General features: G+C 43.0%; 1 protein-coding gene across 1 annotated transcript in view; it reads left to right on the forward strand.

Moving 5' to 3' along the window:
• The first annotated feature begins 16383 nt into the window (after positions 1 to 16383).
• LOC109207536 overlaps positions 16384 to 18910 on the forward strand; it is a 5146-nt gene continuing 2619 nt past the window's right edge. Inside the window, exon 1 of the mRNA XM_019370477.1 lies at positions 16384 to 16510. Coding sequence (XP_019226022.1) covers positions 16384 to 16510 — 127 coding nt within the window. The remainder of the gene's footprint in view (positions 16511 to 18910) is intronic.

Genomic DNA, 18910 nt, shown 5'->3' on the forward strand with positions numbered 1-18910 from the left:
TATACTTCGATCTCCTTGTGTATCACATCATGGAAAATGGTAGTCATGGCCCTCATGTAGGTGGCCCCCGCATTCTTTAACCTGAATGGCATCATCTCATAGCAATACATCCCCCACGGCATAATGAAAGCAGTTTTCTCAGCATCTTCTTCATCCATCCAGATCTGATGGTACCTCGCGAAATAATCTACCGATGATTGCAACTCGTGCTTGGCACAATTGTCAATCAGGATGTGTATGTTTGGCAAGGGGAAGTCATCTTTCGGACTGGCCTGGCTGAGATCCCGGTAGTCGACACAGACTCTAACCTTCCCGTCCTTCTTTGGTACTGGCACGATATTGGCTAACCATGTTGGATACTCCACTACCCCGAGAACCTTAGCTTTGACTTGCTTAGTGACCTCTTCCTTGATTTTCAAACTCATATCTGGCTTGAGCTTTCTAGGCTTCTGCTTTACTGGTGGACAGGCTGGATCGGTTGGCAATTTGTGGGCCACAATAGATGTACTCAGACCAGTCATGTCGTCGTACGACGAGTCAAATATGTCCTCATACTCTCTTAGAAACTCTGTATATTCTTCCTTCTCTGATGGTGACAAATGAATGTTGATCCGTGTTTCTTTGATGTTTTCTGCATCTCCCAGGTTAACGATTTCGTCCTCGTCCAGGTTGGACTTAGGTATATTCTCAAAACTCTCAACTTCTTTAACAATCTCTTCTGATATATCGTCTTCCTCTGAATCTATGTCCATCTGTTGCGTTGTCTCGTTGCATGTCACAGTCATTGGTTCATCAAAATAAGTAATAGTAATGCTGTATAAGTAAAGTAATGAGTGAAAATAATAAGAGTAAGATTTATAAGAAAATTGAAATGCTTTGATAAATTCCATAAATGTTTCTAACATTGGAGCTCTTTCTTGCAAAAAATAAAAATGCGAAAGGAAAGCAAACTAATAAAATAGTGCATGATGCTTGTTCAGCCTTGCTACCCCGAGGCTCGCCTTGCTTTGGTGGTTCTGACAATCCAGTTATTGAGGCATGCTCCTCTGCTTACATCCTGTATGGAAGGGCCTTTCTCCCCCTCCTCCTCGAAAATGACACAACAATCCATATCATCGTCTTCTAGGAACAAATTCCTCATTGCTGCCAGTGCTTCTTCTTCTTCTGACCGGTAGATAACCTCGGCCGGTTGGAAGGTCTGCTCCAAACGGGGTATTGGCTGCTCCAATAGATAGTAAGGACCGCACCAGGGTGGCGACCATTCATTGAATTCTTTCCAGGTATACTTATACCCCAATCTAAAGATGGTGTCGCGTTTCTTGAGCTTGATGGGCTTAGCGATTCCTTGGAGATTCTTGCCAAGTCCCTTGCCAGGTTCATACCCACTCCAGCCCAATATGCTTTCAATTTTGTTGTCCCACCACTTATCCTTATCGACGGCGTTGACTCGCTCGATGTGGTGGTAAGTTTCCCCACCTATCCTTCTTCTTCCTCCAATTGCTGGAATGGTCTGGCGACTGTATATGGGATTGCTACCGTTGCCATGAATGATCACCTCTTGGTGGTTCCACTCAAACTTCACTACCTGATGTAGCATTGACGCCACGGCCCCCGCGGCATGAATCCATGGTCGTCCCAACAACAGATTGTAAGATGCCGGCACGTCTATCACTTGAAAATCAACATCAAACCAAGTAGGCCCCATCTGCAAACATAAGCTAATTTCCCCAATAGTAGACCTTTGGGATCCGTCGAAAGCTTTGACATTGATGGCCCCGTCCTTGAACTCATGCATCCCCTTTCCTAATGTCCTGAGTGTTACCAGCGGTCAAATGTTGATGTTGGATCCTCCGTCAATCAGGATTCTGGTGATAAAATAATCTTCGCACTGTACGGTGATGTGCAATGCCTTGTTGTGACTCAACCCTTCTGGCGGCAGCTCATCTTCGTGGAAAGTGATCTTGTGACTTTCCAATACCTGGCCTACCATATTCGCCATCTCTCCCCCGGTGATGTTACTTGGTACATATGCCTCACTCAACACTCTTAACAAGGCATTCTTGTGTGCATCGGAACTTTGTAACAAAGCAAGGATAGAAATCTATGCCGGTATATTGTTCAATTGATCAATGACTGAGTATTCTTTGGCTTGTATTTTTCTCCAGAGATCGTCGGGCCCAGTTTCAGTGATGGTTGGCCGACTAGAGGCCTGCTTGCTAGATTCAGCCAAATGCTCCGGGGTATAAACCCTGCCGGTTCTTGTCATACCTTGTGCCGCAATGGTTTCCCCGAACTTGACCTTCCCCTTTCTTCTGGCCTCGGCTGTGTAGTCCCATGGGATAGCCTTCGTATGGAACGGTGTTATGGCTGACATTGCCACTGGAATTGGTGTGGCTATTTTTACTCCGAACGGAGCAGGCTTCTCAGGTGGTAAGATTGCAACTTCAAAGGGTGTAGGTGTATTTGCTGGTGACATAAACTCAACTTCAATCGGCACTGGTGTCTTTGCAGAGGGTGGTGCTTAAAACTCGAGTGGCATGGACATGTTTACCTCGGCATCCCTGGAAGGCTAAATCTGGACCACAATCGGATTGAGGGTGACTACTGGCTTCTTTGGTTCATCGCCTTCTGTGATTAAACCGATCATCGCCTTCTGTGATTAAACCGATTGATCCCTTGGGGTCCCAGTCATCCTCTATCTCGATCATGTGAACACCTCCACCTTTGTGGTCTGGCAGAGGGTTATTGCGGACATTCGGAGCAGGCTCCTTTGCTACAATGATCTTATTGTCAATCAAAGTCTGGATCTTATCCTTCAGAGAGCGGCATTCATCGACGGTATGTCCTTTCATGCCGGAATGGTATGCACAGGATTTATTTGGATTGACCCACTGAGAAGGGTTTTCTGGGGTTATGGCAGGGATAGGGGTGACATAACCAGCAGCTTTGAGCCTTTCGTATAGCTGGTCAATTGGTTCAGCAATGGCGGTATACTGTTTGGGAGGTCTGCGGTCAAAATTTGGTCGTGGTCTAGGAAAGTTTTGACGTGAGGGAGGTGATTGATAGTGGGATGGTTGGCTGTTGTAGGCTTGGTAAACATGTGCCGGTTGGGAGTATTTAGGTGAAGTGGGCTAAATGCGGGAGGTGGAGCTGATTGATAAGTGGGTGGTGGAGTTTGGTAAATGGGTGAGGCTGCTTGATAATTTGGAGTAGGTTGATATGTGGGTGGAGGTATTGGATAGGTTTGGTATTTGATAGGGGATTTGGTTCTCTGTGCAACCATTACAGCACCTACGTCCCTTTTCTTGGACGTACCACCAGACTGTAAAGCCTTATTGGTAGCCTGCAAGGCTTCAAAGTTCGTAACCATACCACTCTTGATGCCTTCCTCGATCATTTCTCCTAGCTTGATGATATCATAAAATTTATGATTCTCAATCAGCATCATCCTCTCATAATACTGTGGGTCTTGGGCCCGAACGAAGAATTTGTTCATTTGCTCTTCTTCCAAAGCAGGCCTAACCTTAGCAGCTTCTGACCTCCATCGAGTAGCATACTCACGGAAGGTCTCTATGGGTTTCTTCTTCAAGTTTTGGATATAAAACACATTTGGCGCTTTCTCTGTGTTGAACCTGAATCTGTCCATGAAATCAGACGACATGCTTACCCAGCTCGACCACTTCTTCGGATCCTGGCTAATGTACCAAGATAAGGCATCTCCCTTCAAGCTCCTCATGAAAAGCTTCATGCGGATCTTCTCGTCTCTTCCCACTCCGACCAGCTTGTCACAGTATGTTCTCAAGTGAACCCTGGGATCCCCTGTACCATCAAACATTTCAAACTTGGGAGGTTTGTACCCCTCGGGCAGTTCGACATCGGGTTGTATGCACAGATCTTCATAGTTTAGCCCTTCAATTCCCTTACTACCTTCAATGCCTTGAATTCTGCTAGTCAACCTTTTAAGCTCTTCGGCCAAATTTCTGATGAGCGAGTCCTTATCATTGGACTCGGGTGTGCTTGAGATGGGCTGGGTGGAGTGTGGCACAGTCTCCACGTAGATGGGGGTATTGTGTTGGGTGTGGCAGTGGTCATTTGTGGAGTTCAAAGGTTCGGGGATGAGCAGTGGAGTATTGTTGGGAGTGTGGCAAGTATTGCAGTGGTGGTGAGGAGCGGGATGATTTTGTTGCTTTGGGATATTTTGTGGAGGTATGGGATTCTGAGTATTTGGGAAAGTAACTTCTGGAGTGGTGAGGGAAAATGACAGACTTGCCAAATTCCGGACTTGATCAAGTTCTTCTTGAAATTTCAATAACTTTTGTTCTAGTTGAGATGCATTTTCCTTGGGGACCAGAGCACCATGAGTGACCTCTACCCGTTCAGCTGAGTTGTTCGAATCTTCCATTCTTCTTTTGCTTTTGTGTCTGACAGGACTGGGAGGAGGAGTAGGTGGAGGGCCCCTGGATCTTGTAAAATATGATGATATTGCCAGAGTTCACGAGCTAACCTTTGGGGAGGGGAATAAACAAAAAGTAAAAACAAAAAGGTGATAAGTCAGTAAGGATCATAAAAAAATGTTGCAATATTTAAACACGTAGTGCAGGGAATATAAAGCGCGTCCTAGTTTTGGGGACCTCGTTGTGCCCGAGGTAGGCCTAGCGACAATTAAATTTGGAGAACTTAGAATGCTGAATGCCTCATTTTATTGATACAAGTTAGACGAATCCCAAAACGACACTAAATAAAAAGTCACTAATGGCCATTGGCCTTATTACATATCATAAGGTGAAAAATGAAAATTCCTATCTATTTGATCCCGGAGGGACCTTCCCCAGACTCGGCATTGTTGACTCCATCGAACAGCTCTCCCAGCTCGCGCAGTCCTAGTAGCAAGTAGGCTCTGGCCAGATGTCCGCCTTCATTTCCTTCAGCAGTCCGGCAGTCTTCGACCCTCTTTAGAAACCTCTTTTCCAATTCCACTATACCTCGCTCCAGATAGACCAATCGCTTGCTGGCGCTGACAGCCATATCCTTCAACTCTTCAATTAGTTTTTGATTGGCTTCTTGTATTTTATTGTGCTTATTTTCACATTCCTGAATCCTCTTGCGCAATTGGTTGTACTTGACCTGTGCCTCAGCCTTTTCATCGATGATCCTGTGACCTCGAACAAACCCGGGTTGATCCAGACCATTGTGATTGTCCTCCAGCCAGCCTGAATAGTGTGCGGTACAACCAGCATGGTATCTGTCTGGTTCGACGGTGTCCATTCCCATGACGATCTTGCAGTGCCACATATGCTGAGCTTGGCACTTGTACGGACTATCGTCAGCCTGGAAGTCAGCCCGGAAATGACTCATCTTGTCGACCCTTTGTATAACCTGCTTCCTGCCAGCCTGTCTCATAACTCAGAGAGGGACATAAGGGTAGGTCCCCCTCAAACCGATCAGTATTAGAAATGGCGCATCCCTGGATCGAACGATGAATTCTTCAGTAGGGAACCACTCGAACATCCATTGTACTCGGTCCTCAGTCAAGTTATCAAAGAGTTCGACCCATTCTCTAGCATTCTCCGGTTGGGCGAACATGTTGGGCATGTAATTCATTTGCTTTGGATGATGAATGGCGATATGATCGTCTCAGTCCCTTCGATGGATTTCCTGTCGGTACTCACCCCTTTGGAGATGTTCCATGAGCCAAAGTTGAAGTAGCAAATTACAACCCTCGAAATGTTTGGCCCCCCGTTGACACCTTTCTAGGGCTCGGTATATTTCTCTAATGATCATTGGCACAAGACTGAATGGTTGTCCGTCAATTCCTTCCATTAGAGTTTTGGTGACCATATCTAGCCTGGTATGGATTCTTGCTTTCTTCATTGGAAACACTATCATCCCCAAGAAACAGAACATGAAGACAAAGACCCTTCGATGAATATGCCCCAATGATGTAAGGGCGAACTCGTCAGGATTAAGTACGGTAAGATTTGCTGTGACCGTACCTCTCGTACAAGTAGTCAAAGGGAATGTATGAATCCTTCAAACATGTCAAGTCTGGATTTTTCTTTAGACCCATCATCTTGAGAAAACCTCTACCCTTGCGATTTTTCGGCATCAATAAACCCGGAGTTTCCCACGGTATACCAGCCAGTCCTCCTATTTCCTCAAGCAATGGTGTCATCTCAATGTCCCCAAAGCGGAACACAGACCTATTACAATCCTAAAACAGAGTGGCAGCTTCTATGATTTTGTTGTTGGGTTGAATTTCCAAGAGAGAAGGTAGATTTCCAAGATATTTCCTGACAAGAGCTTGATCACTAGAGTGAAGATCTTCCCACCAGTTTAGCAATTTCGGGTGGATGTTAGTGACCATGCCGACTCTGGGGACTTCGTGCCTCATATTTCTGCAAGACAAAGTGTTAGGCCCTTACCCCCCACTAGAATCGACTACTAAATATAAATAATTGGCATAGCAAGCATTTAGTTCTCCAAATAAATGCACAAAACGTGGTAGCGTCCGTTTGGGTTTCAAGGAAACCCGGTGGACTTGGACAAGGCTATCTTAAAGAGTCATTATGCGGACAACATAACTGACTCGGCTAGGTTTGACCATGATGCATGCACAATTTAAACTGGGTAGGGTTTTCTATGGGGTATTAGACTGGTACCCTTGAGCGAAAAACTCAAGAGGGAAAGGCACAGAACCGTCGACTACACCGTTGATCGACTGGTTTTACCGCAAATATGCCTTTGCCGGATTTAGGGGGTGATAATATCGGAAGAGCGCAACCACTCATTATAAGCGTTGCTATGGTATTTTGTTTGGCACGAGTGGAATATGATGTTTAAAGCATGCTTATGCAATAATTAAAACAAGTTGTCATGTATTTGCACGTTACAAAAGCGATAATTACAACAATTCCTCATAATTTAAAACAGTAATAAAGGAAAGCAGTAAAAGAAATAAATGAAAGAAACAAAGAAACGGGTCAGTTTTTGAAGCAGGAGAAGGAATTAAATACATAAACGGATTACACAAATAAAGGCACATAAGAAATGTAAAGCCACAGTAATTGCTTGAAATGCTAAAAGCCTAAAAGAAATCCCCAGCATAGTCGCCATGCTGTCGATGCCCACTTTTTCTCGCGAAATTGGGTTTATGACATTTGGGAAGACAACTCATTCCCTTTTGGGAATTGGATTTAATGGAATTGAAGAGTCGCGACCTAATGATTTAAGTGCATTAGGACACTTTTAGAAGAGCTTGATTTTGGATAACCAGAGATAGGGTAAGGGCTTGAAATTATTCCAAAGGGAAGGTGTTAGGCACCCCTCAGAAACCACTAGTGTGGTTCCCGGCCAAGCTATTGTTGTGACTTTAAGTACAAATAACACGTAAGCAAGTAAGACTTTCAAATAAGAGGGAATTTCACATAATGGTTGCAAATTAATGAAGTTAAAAGAAACGGAAGGGAAGCTGAATTTTAAGAAAACAATTTGAAATTTGAAAATAAACAATGAAATAAACAAGTAAAGGAGAGGGGGGGTCCTAGGTCTATAAATAATATGGATCACCCCACACAACACCCGGTAATCACTTATACACGTGGTGTTATCGCGTGATCATCATATCCATATCTACCATTTCCCACCCCGTTAAGGTATTAAAGCGCGGAATAGTCTCGTTTACTTATTGCATGCTATTACCCGCCCCAATCCTTTTAGTCCCGGAGGCATTTAGGACTACTAATCCTAAAGGAAAGGGATGTTGGGATTTTATAGTTTCAAAGGTAAAAACACTAAGGCGACAAGCAAGAACACATATAACAGGTATGGGGAAGCACATAAACAAATAAGGCTCGAACAGGCCTCATTAGATCAAATAGAAGCATATAGTTTAGCATGTCTTGCACGTACTGATTAAGGTCTGATTAAACTTAAAAGGATAGGGCAGGCTGATTTATCACATATTTTCAGATAAGAAGTCCGAATTAGGCTTGCCTGTTGCTCGTAATTGATAAAGACTGATACAGTTTAAAAACTTTACCCTAAGGCTTGCCTAGGTGTGGGACAAAAGCTCCTATAGACATGATATCTACTGATTTCGGAAAAGAATGAAATAGATTGAATACATACTGATTAAGAGGGGTTACCAGATTATTAAAGAAAAGCCAACTTTAGCAAAAGTTACAGGTTCTGCAAGCATTATTCCTGGTTTTAGACTTATAAGCGAGTGGAAACGTTTCAGGCTTGGTTGATAGTTCCTATAGGCATGCTTTCTATGCGTTGTTGATTTTAAACACTTTTATACATATGAGAAAAAAATGCAGAAAACCTACAACATGATATCTAGGTGTTACATCTTTTTACGAACGTGACATCTGATTATCTTGGTTATTAGGACCTATAGACAAGTTTGCTTAGTGAAAAGCGGGTATGCAAGAACCAAAAGGGACCTATAGGCATATTTTCTACATGCGTGTGCAGAAGCAATAGACATAGTATCTACATGAAAGTGCAGGATCCCTATAGTCATGGCATCTAAACGAGATGCAGAAGTTCTTATAGACATGATAGTTAAATGAGATGCAGAAATCTTATAGACATGGTAGCTAAATGAGATGCGGAAATCTTATAGGCATGGTAACTATGTAAAAAATGCATAAGTCTTATGGGCATGGTAACTACATGAAAAATGCAGGAGTCTTATAGGCATGGTAACAACATGAAAAAATGCGGAAATCTTATAGGCATGGTAACTATATGAAAATGCAGAAGTCTTATAGGCATGGTAACTATATGAAAAATGCAGAAATTAGAGATTCCTATAGGCAAGTTATCAACCCATGTACATGCATGGTTACCCCTCCCTTATCACTAATCATCCCCAAAAGTTTATTACAAAGTTATTAGAGTCCAAAGAAAATAAAGAAAATACATCAGAAATTGAATATTACAACCAAGGAGATCCTGATTCAGACTTCCTGTCTGAAGTATGAAGTAAACCTACTCCAAAGATCTGATTTCAAAGCCTTTCTCTCATTTGGGGTGTGCCAGAGTTCCCTAAGAGCCTCACATGAACTCCGGGCAGTGCTTACACCCCAAATACATTACCAGACTATGGCATAGTGCAGCGTGGAAGAGCCAGCCCTCAAGTGTCCAAGTCCAGAGGGAACTCAGGGTCTCAAGGCAAGGCTCACAGGAGGGGGCAGAACCTAAGAACTAAGAGAGAGTGCAAGTGCAGGATTCTAAAAGGGGAAAGGGAAAAGGGAAACAATTCACATTGATACACATAAGGGTATAGGGAATAGGGAGATAGTAAAGGCAAAGCAACGACAGGCTGGTGGGGCATACTCAGCAATGAGGAATGCTGGCCTACCCCATAAGTCTGTTAGAATACATTGTTTAGAAGTTAGGATCCTTTAAGGGATCAAGTTCAAACCATGGACAATAACTTGCATATTGTCATGTTTTAAACTGCAACTCACAACGCATAAGGGGATAGGGAGCAAGGGTTCATAGCAAAAACAAACAGAAAAGATTAATATGCTAGTTCAAATAGTTAACTTTGCAGAAGTAGTAAAGTAGGCAGGGTACAAAAAGCTGTAAATAAACACATTGTGATGATGCTAAAACTTAAATTAGAACATACCGGTTTCAAAGGAAACAAACAAAGAGAAAGTGCAGTAGTCTTGTGAAAGCCACAGAATAGACAAGAAGAGAGTGCTAGTAAGAGTTCAGAAGAGATGGTAAAGTAGTAGGGGAGGATTGTTAATCGTGTGTGCTTTGTGAAAAGAGGGGTCGTGTCTTTATAGTATGGAAGTCATGAGGAAATAAGGTAAGGAAATAATTGAAAACTGATTGTAAATCAATCACATAAGACTCCCTTTAATTAAGGGATTCAAATTCAAACAGGTATAAAACATTTAAGGAAAGAAATTAATCAAACACTTGTGTAAAGCATGCAATTGAGGGTAAATACATAAAGGTTATTTAAGGACAAGGTCTCTGAAATACACGGTTGTACAATTTATGGAAAGAAAATCAATTAACAGCCAAGAAATCACAAGGTCTGAGATTTGGTATGAATGAACCAAGTCAGAAAGATGGAAAAGGTTTTAACTTAAGGAAAATCAGCAAACAATCAATTAGACCTATTAAAAAGGAATTCTGAGTCAATCACTAGTTTGAAAACCTTTTTGAAGAAGGATTCATCACATATAAATCATACAGACACGTTAAACACGAAAGAAACTTGTCGAGCCATTGTAGAATCAGTAGAAACTCCAGTGTAGGAGAGATTTAGCAAAAAGTTCAGAATTGTACAAAAGATGTCCAAACTCAGCTCAGAGACCCAAAGTCAGTCTGAAGGAGTTAAGGGTTCTAAAACAAAACCCTACTTCACATAATCAAACCTCGGCAGAATCCTCAAATTCTAGGGTTTTCACCTAGAATCAAATACAGGGATGAGGAGGCAAGTAGTCTAAACCAGCTCAGGGGTTTCTTTCAGAAACTCAAAAGAAAACATGTAAACATAGTAGAAAGAGTAGAAGAAACATGCTTAAGAAAGTTTTTTCTCAGAAGAGACCTAAACAAGGATCAGTAGAAGGAAAATATCAAAGAACACGGTAGAAAGGTGTAGTATAGGAGGACGTAGTAAAAGAAATACCAGAACATAGTAAAAAGCACATGAGAACATAATATGGAAAACATGGTAGAAGAATCACAAGCGTGGAGCATATAGAACACAGTAAAGAACATTCAAGAACGGAGTGTAAAACTCAGTGAAAGAACATACAAGAACATGGTAAAAGAAAAAGCACAAGAACACAGTAGAAAGCATGCGAGAATATTATATAGGAAACACATTAAGAGAACAATACGAATAACAAAGGAAAAAAAATCATAAAACACTTAAACACTTTCCAGAAAACCCTAAATTGGAAAAGAAGGGTTTTGAAAGTAATTTTCAAAAGAAAAATTAGGGAAATCGTTTGAAAACTCAAGTAGAGCATAGATACACAACAGATCTAAAAAGAATCGGAGAAAACCTCAAAAGGATAGGGTTTCAGAAGAACTCTAGAATGAGAAGGCTTTGAAAAGTCACCGATCTAAGTCGGAGAAGTTAGAATCAGGCACAGAAGACCAGGATACGCCGGAGCAAGGCTGGAGATGGCCGTGAAACCTCGAGTCGGTGAAGGTCTGAGTGAAGACCTTCGAGGTCTGGCCTCGAATCTTCAAGTATCGAGCACATAGGAGCGATAGGAGGTGAATATAAGACTCTCATGGCCGGAGAAGCCATGGTTTCCGGTGGGTTTCGAGCTTGAAGACGGTGGGAGACGATTAGGGTTCCAGGAATGTTCGAGAGAGTTTGAGAGACGAAGGGGTTCAAAGGCGGCTGATTAGGTGAAAGTGATTAGGGTTAGGGTGTTTGGGAAATTAAAAAGGAAAGGGGTAATTATGACCGTTGATCAAAATGATCAACGGCCTGGATCAAAAGGGGAGCCGGGCGGGTTTTATTAACAGGTTTGGGGTCGGGTAATTTAGAAATTGGGCTGGTCCCGTTTGAGATGGAAATAGGGTTAATTAGGGGGGGCTAATTTTGGCTAAAATATAAATGAAATGGGGCTAACTTTTAAATAGCCACTTTTCCCTTTTTTATTTAATAAAAATAGTAAAATGATTTCGGAAAACAAATTGAAGGTTCTAATTAATTAATAGTATATAAATATTAGATTGAAAATACTGGAATCAAATTTGTGATTACAAACGCAATTAATTCTTAAAATAGGCTAAAATTGCAATTTAGTGCAATTTAGCTTTAAAAAATACCAAATCAATTTATAAAAAATGTGCAAAAAATTACCTTAGCTATGTATCGGTATAAATATGAAAATACAATAACTGAATCACCAAAAGGATAATTTGGGAATAATTATTGGTTTTTGTACTGCTAAAATGGGGCAATAAATTGGTTCAATAAATCTTTTAAAAATTGGAAAAAAAAATAAAAGACTTGGACATGCTTATGTATGCATATATATACTATTTTGAAAGTATTTTGCATATAAAAATATACGGGGGAAAATTGGGTATCAACACTGATGCGATTGCTTCAGACGCGGTGATTACAGGTATTATCTCGGTCTGCCGCAGAGATGCTTCTGTGTTATTTGACCCCGGCTCTAATTTCTCTTATGTGTCGTCTTATTTTGCCCATTATTTGGATACGCCCTTCGAGTCCCTAGTTTCTTCTATTCATGTCTCTACGCTGGTGGACGATACTGTTGTGGTAGACCGTGTGTACCGGTCGTGTGTTGTGTCTATTGGGGGTATGGAGACCCGAGTGGATCTATTGTTGTTATGCATGGTGGACTTTGATGTTATATTGGGCATAGACTGGTTATCTCCGTGCCGGGCTATTCTAGACTGTCATGCCAAGACAGTGACATTAGCTATGCCGGGTGTGCCACGAATTGAGTGGCGTGGTCTGTCTGATTATGTTCCCAGCAGGGTAATATCATTCTTGAAGGCCCAGCGTATGGTTGGGAAAGGTTTTCTTTCATACTTAACATTTGTAAGGGATGTTAGTGCAGAGACTCCCAGTATTGATTCTGTTCCAGTTGTGAGGGATTTTCCTGATGTGTTTCCTGCAGACCTCCCGGGCATGCCACCGGACAGGGATATTAATTTTGGTATTGATCTGGTTTCGGGCACTCAGCCCATTTCTTTTCCACCGTATCGTATGGCACCAGCAGAGTTGAATGAGTTAAAAGGAGCAGCTTCAGGAACTCCTTGACAAGGGGTTCATTCGTCCTAGTGTGTCACATTGGGGTGCGTCGGTTCTTTTTGTGAAGAAGAAGGATGGCACGATGAGAATCAGCCTTGATTACAGGCAGTTGAACAAAGTAACAATTAAGAACAAGTATCCCTTGCCTCGTATCGATGATTTGTTTGACCAGCTTCAGGGAGCGAGAGTGTTCTCCAAGATTGATCTCCGTTCAGGTTATCACCAGTTGAAGATCAGGGACTCACATATTCTTAAGATAGCTTTCAGAACCCGATATGGTCATTACGAGTTCTTGGTGATGTCTTTCGGACTGACCAATGCCCCAACAGCGTTCATGCATTTGATGAACAGCGTGTTCCGGCCGTATCTCGACTCGTTTGTCATATTCTTCATTGATGATATTCTGGTATACTCGCGTAGTCAGGAGGAGACGTGGAGCATTTGAGAGGTGTTACAGAGATTGAGAGAGGAGAAGCTTTATGCAAAGTTCTCCAAATGTGAGTTTTGGCTCAGTTCGGTGGCTTCTTGGGGCACGTGGTGTCCAGTGATGGTATTCAGGTTGACCCGAAGAAGATAGAGGCGGTTCAGAGTTGGCCCAGACTGTCCTCAGCCATAGAGATTCGCAGTTTTCTTGGTTTGGCAGGTTATTATCGTCGGTTTGTTCAGGGATTTTCATCTATTGCATCGCCCTTGACCAAGTTGACTCAGAAGGGTGTTTCATTTCAGTGGTCTGACGAGTGTGAGGAGAGCTTCAAGAAGCTCAAGACTGCCTTGACCACAGCTCCAGTGTTAGTATTTCCATCAGTTTCAGGTTCTTATACTGTGTATTGTGATGCTTAGAGAGTTGGCATTGGGAGCATTTTGATGCAAGAGGGTAGAGTAATTGCCTATGCTTCTTGTCAGTTGAAGCCCCATGAGAAGAACTACCCTGTTCATGATTTGAAGTTGGCCGCCATTATGCACGCGTTGAAGATTTGGAGGCATTATTTGTATGGTGTGTCTTGTGAGGTGTTTATTGATCATCGTAGCCTCCAGCACTTATTCAAGCAGAAGGATCTCAATTTGAGGCAGCGGAGGTGATTGGAGTTGCTAAAGGATTATGACATTACTATCTTGTATCACCCGGGGAAGGCCAATATGGTGGCCGATGCTTTGAGCCGGAAGGCGGTGAGTATGGGGAGTTTGGCATATATTCCAGTTGGGGAGAGACCTCTTGCAGTGGATGTTCAGGCCTTGGCCAATCGGTTAGTGAGGTTGGATATTTCGGAGCCCAGTCGGGTATTGGCTTGTGTGATTTCTCGGTCTTCCTTATATGAGCGCATCAGAGAGCGCCAGTATGATGATCCTCATTTGCTTGTCCTTAAGGACAGAGTTCAGCATGATGATGCCTGAGATGTGACTATCAATGATGATGGGGTGTTGACGATGCAGGGCCGGATATGTGTGCCCAATGTAGATGGGCTTCGGGAGTTGATTCTGGAGGAGGCCCATAGCTCGCGGTATTCTACTCATCCGGGTGCCGCGAAGATGTATCAGGATCTGAGACAGCACTATTGGTGGAGGAGAATGAAGAAAGACATTGTGGGATTGTAGCTCGGTGCCTCAATTATCATCAGGTTAAATATGAGCACCAGAGACTGGGTGGCTTGCTTCAGCGAATGTATATTCCAAAGTGGAAGTGGGAGTGGATCACCATGGACTTTGTAGTTGGGCTTCGACGGGCTTTGAAGAAGTTCGATGCTATTTGGGTGATTGTGGATCGGCTGGCCAAGTCCGCGCACTTCATTCCTATCTGTACTACTTATTCTTCAGAGCGGTTGGCAGAGATCTATATCCGGGAGATTGTTCGTTTGTATGGTGTCCCAGTTTCCATCATTTCAGATAGGGGCACTCAGTTTACTTCACGATTTTGGAGGTCTGTACAGCGCGAGTTGGGTACTCAGGTTGAGTTGAGCATAACTTTTCACCCTCAGATGGACGGGCAGTCTGAGAGCACTATTCAGATATTGGAGTACATGCTACGCGCTTGTGTCATTGATTTCGGAGGGTCATGGGATCAGTTTCTACCGCTCGCAGAGTTTGCTTATAACAATAGTTACCAGTCGAGTATTCAGATGGCTCCATATGAGGCTTTCTATGAGAGGCAGTGTAGATCTCCAGTTGGTTGGTTTGAGCCGGGCGAGGCCAGGCTATTGGGTACGGATTTGGTGCAGGATGCTTTAGACAAGGTGAAGGTGATTCAGGAGAGGCTTCGTACAGCGCAATCGAGACAAAACAGCTATGCTGACAGAAAGGTTCGGGATGTGTCCTACATGGTTGGTGAGAAGGTTCTGTTGAAGGTTTCACCCATGAAGGGTGTTATGAGATTTGGAAAGAAGGGTAAATTGAGTCCTGGTTCATTGGGCCTTTTGAGGTACTTCGGAGGATTGGGAGGTGGCTTATAAGCTTGCTTTGCCACCCAGCTTGTCGAGTGTGCACCCGGTATTTCATGTTTCCATGCTCCGGAAGTATATTGGGGATCCGTCTCATGTTCTGGATTTCAGCATGGTTCAGTTAGAGGGTGATCTGACCTATGATGTGGAGCCAACAGCTATTTTGGAGCGTCGGGTTCGAAAGTTGAGATCAAAGGATATAGCTTCAGTGAAAGTGTAGTGGAGAGGTCGGCCCGTGGAGGAGCTACCTGGGAGACCGAGCGGGAGATGCGGAGCAGATATCCTCACCTGTTTGAGGCTTCAGGTATGTTTCTTGACTCGTTCGAGGACAAACGTTTGTTTAAGAGGGGGAGGATGTAACGACCCGGCTGGTCGTTTCATGAGTTACCGCTCCGTTTTCCCCATTTCTGCTTTTATTTGCTTTGTTTATCAGTTCTATATGTGATCGAGTTGGTTGGCTCGAGTTTGGAAAGGTTTTGGTAAGGTTTGAGCCACTTAGTCTCATTTAAGAAAGCTTAAGTTGGAAAAGTCAACCGGATGTTGACTTATGTGTTAGAGGGCTCGGATGTGAATCCTGAAGGTTCGGATAGCTTCGGGAGGTGATTTGTGCCTTAGGAGCGTGATCGGAATGTGTTTTGGAGGTCCGTAGTAGATTTAGGCTTGAATTGGCGAAAGTGGGATTTTGGCGTTTTCCGGTTGATCGGTGAGATTTTGACATTGGGGTCGGAATGGAATTCCGGAAGTTGCAGTAGTTCCGTTGTGTCATTTGGGATGTGTGTGCAAAATTTCAGGTCATTCGGACGTGGTTTGGTATACTTTTTGATCGAAAGCGGAATTCGGAAGATTTTAGAACCTTAGGCTTGAATTCGATGTGTTTTGGTTGTTTTGATGTTGTTTGAGGTGTTTTGGAGGTTGGTATAAGTTTGAATGGTAGTATAAGACTTGTTGGTGCTTTTGGTTGAGGTCCCGGGGACCTCGGGGTGATTTCGGATGGTTGGCGAAAAGATTTAGAGTTGGTTGTGACACCTGAAGTTTCCCATTGCTGTCATAACTGCACCTGCAGCTAGGGGACCGCAGGTGCGGTCTGGCAGAAGCGAGATTGTGATCGCAGAAGCAGAAAGGGGCTAGGGCAGCTAGAACCGCAAAAGCGGTCAAGGAGCCGCACCTGCGATGGCGCAGGTGCAGATTATGCATCGCAGATGCAGAACTGGGCGACTTAAGTGTGTACCGCAGATGCGGTTCGTGGACCGCAAAAGCGGCACCGCAGGAGCGGGATTTCGGGCCGCAGATGCGAAATGTCTGGGCTAGAAGGTATAAGTCATTTCCTTCGCGACACCATTTCTAAGTCGGTTCTTGGAGCTTTTTGGGCGATTTGAAGAAGGATTTCAAAGAGAATTCATTGAGGTAAGGATTTTGGACCTAAAAACTCGTTCCTATGGTATTATTTCACGGATTAGGGCTGTAATTAATGGAATTTAAGGGTTAAATTTGGGGAAACTAGAGCTTGGAAACCAAGGCCTTTGATTGAGGATTTGAAGGACCATTTGTGGTCGGATTTCAGAACTTTTGATATGTATGAACTCGTGGGGAGATAAGCAGTCTAATGATGTAAAATTTATCGAATTCCGAGACATGGCCCCGGGGGACGGGTTTGGATAATTTCAGGAATTTCGTTGTTTTTCGATCGTTTTCGAGTGAGCTTTGTTCCATTAGCATATTTTGATGGTTACGTTCTGATTTTGGTAGATTCGGAGCATCCAAAGGCCGATTCTAAGGGCAAAGGCATCGCGAGCTAGAGTTTGGGCCGGATTGAGGTGAGTAGTGATTTTAAATATTGTCCTGAGGGTATGAAACCCCGGATTACACAGCGTTAGCCTATGTTGAGGTGACGCACATGCTAGATGTCGAGCGTGGGGTCGTGCACCGTTAGGGATTGTGACTTGGTCCATCCCGAATGACTGTTTTACTGCGTATTTGGTTGCAAATTGCTAGATGTTATCATGATTTGGGCTAAATGCCATATTTGGGATTTGTGCCAACTATTTGGACCCTTAGGGGATTTTTACTGCCATTTCCTCACCGTTTTGACTTTATACTTGTACTCAGTCATGCTATAGATTACTGTTTTCATAACTCAGCCATGTTTACTCTGTTTTAACACCTTAAATGATATTTTTAAAGATATTTTGAGCTGAGCATCACGTTTTACTTTGCCCGAGTGGCTTATGAGATTCTGACTGGGTAAGGCCGAGGGCCTGTGTTATGAGGATACTTTTGGGTCGGGCTGCACACCGCAGCGGTGATATACTGATTATGATTATGAGGCCGAGGGCCTGAGATTGTACGCCACAAGGTGGCTTGTTGATATGAGGCCGAGAGCCTATGTGATTATGCCACGAGATGGCTTGATATTGCGTTTGGGCTATAAGGGTCCCCTCCCGGAGTCTGTACACCCCAAGTGAGCGTGGGTACCCATTGTGATATAAGATAGAGCCCAAGGGGCTGGTATTGTTCTATGTTATTGCCCAAGGGGCTGATTCGGTTGTTATTGTGCCCGAGGGGCGGTTTTTATGTGTACGTTTTCTAGCTGCTTTTCCTTTGTTTGTTTAACCGCTTAAAAGATGCTTTATGAGATTACACTATTTAATTGCATTTACCGATTTTATTCTGCCTCTTATAGCTTATTGTTGTGTTTAACGTGATTTTGTATTGCTCAGTCTTCATTTATGGTTATTACTCACTGAGTTGGAGTACTCACTTTACTCCCTGCACCCATGTGTGCAGATTCGGACGCTACAGGTCCTGTTTGCGAGGGTTGAGAGCTTTTAGCAGACTTCGGAGATTCACTAGGTAGTTGCTCGGCGTTTTCGCAGCCCAGTGCTTTTCCCTCTATCTTATTTTCTCCTGTTTTAGTTAAGTGCTTTTCCCTCTATCTTATTTTCTCCTGTTTTAGTTATGTAATAGTGGTGTGGACCCTTTCAGACTAGTAGTATTATTATAGATGCTCATGACTGGTGACACCTCGATGTCGGGCTATATTTTTATTCCGCAAACTGTAATGTTTACCTTATTTTGGGATTTTATTCTGTTAAAGACTTAATATTTATTATTTTAATTGCTTAAAATGAATTGGAAGTGTGTCGGCTGGCCTTGTCTTCACGAGAGGCGCCATCACGACCGGGTCCGAGTTTAGGGTCGTGACATTAATAACGAACTAAACAACAACAACATATTTAGTGTAGTCTCACAAGTTGGGTCTGGGGAGGGTAGAGTGTATGCAGACGTTACCCCTGCCTTTAAAAAGCCAACCGTACTAACGGACTGGATTCCAAAATGAAAATTCTTATATATTTATTAAATTTTTAAATATAAATATAAGATTTGAACAAAAGTTACAAAATTCACGTGAACCCAACACCGTTACGATAGATCTGCCCCTCCCCTAGTTTCACAGTGATCAAGAATATTCTCAGTTCTGCTAAATTGGATTCAGTTGATAAAGTTATGAATCATTAGAACAGTAAACAAATTTTGATTACACTATAACCGTTTGATTACACCTTGTAAGATAAAGAAATTCGATCAATTAGATGGGTATTCGAAGATAGGGGGGTGAGTCAAATTTATTTGAATTTGGTGGGTACATCAGATCATAACTAAGTGATAAATTGAGATTTTATATATATATATATATATA

This window comes from Nicotiana attenuata, unplaced genomic scaffold (assembly GCF_001879085.1).
Source record: "Nicotiana attenuata strain UT unplaced genomic scaffold, NIATTr2, whole genome shotgun sequence".
NCBI lineage: Eukaryota > Viridiplantae > Streptophyta > Magnoliopsida > Solanales > Solanaceae > Nicotiana > Nicotiana attenuata.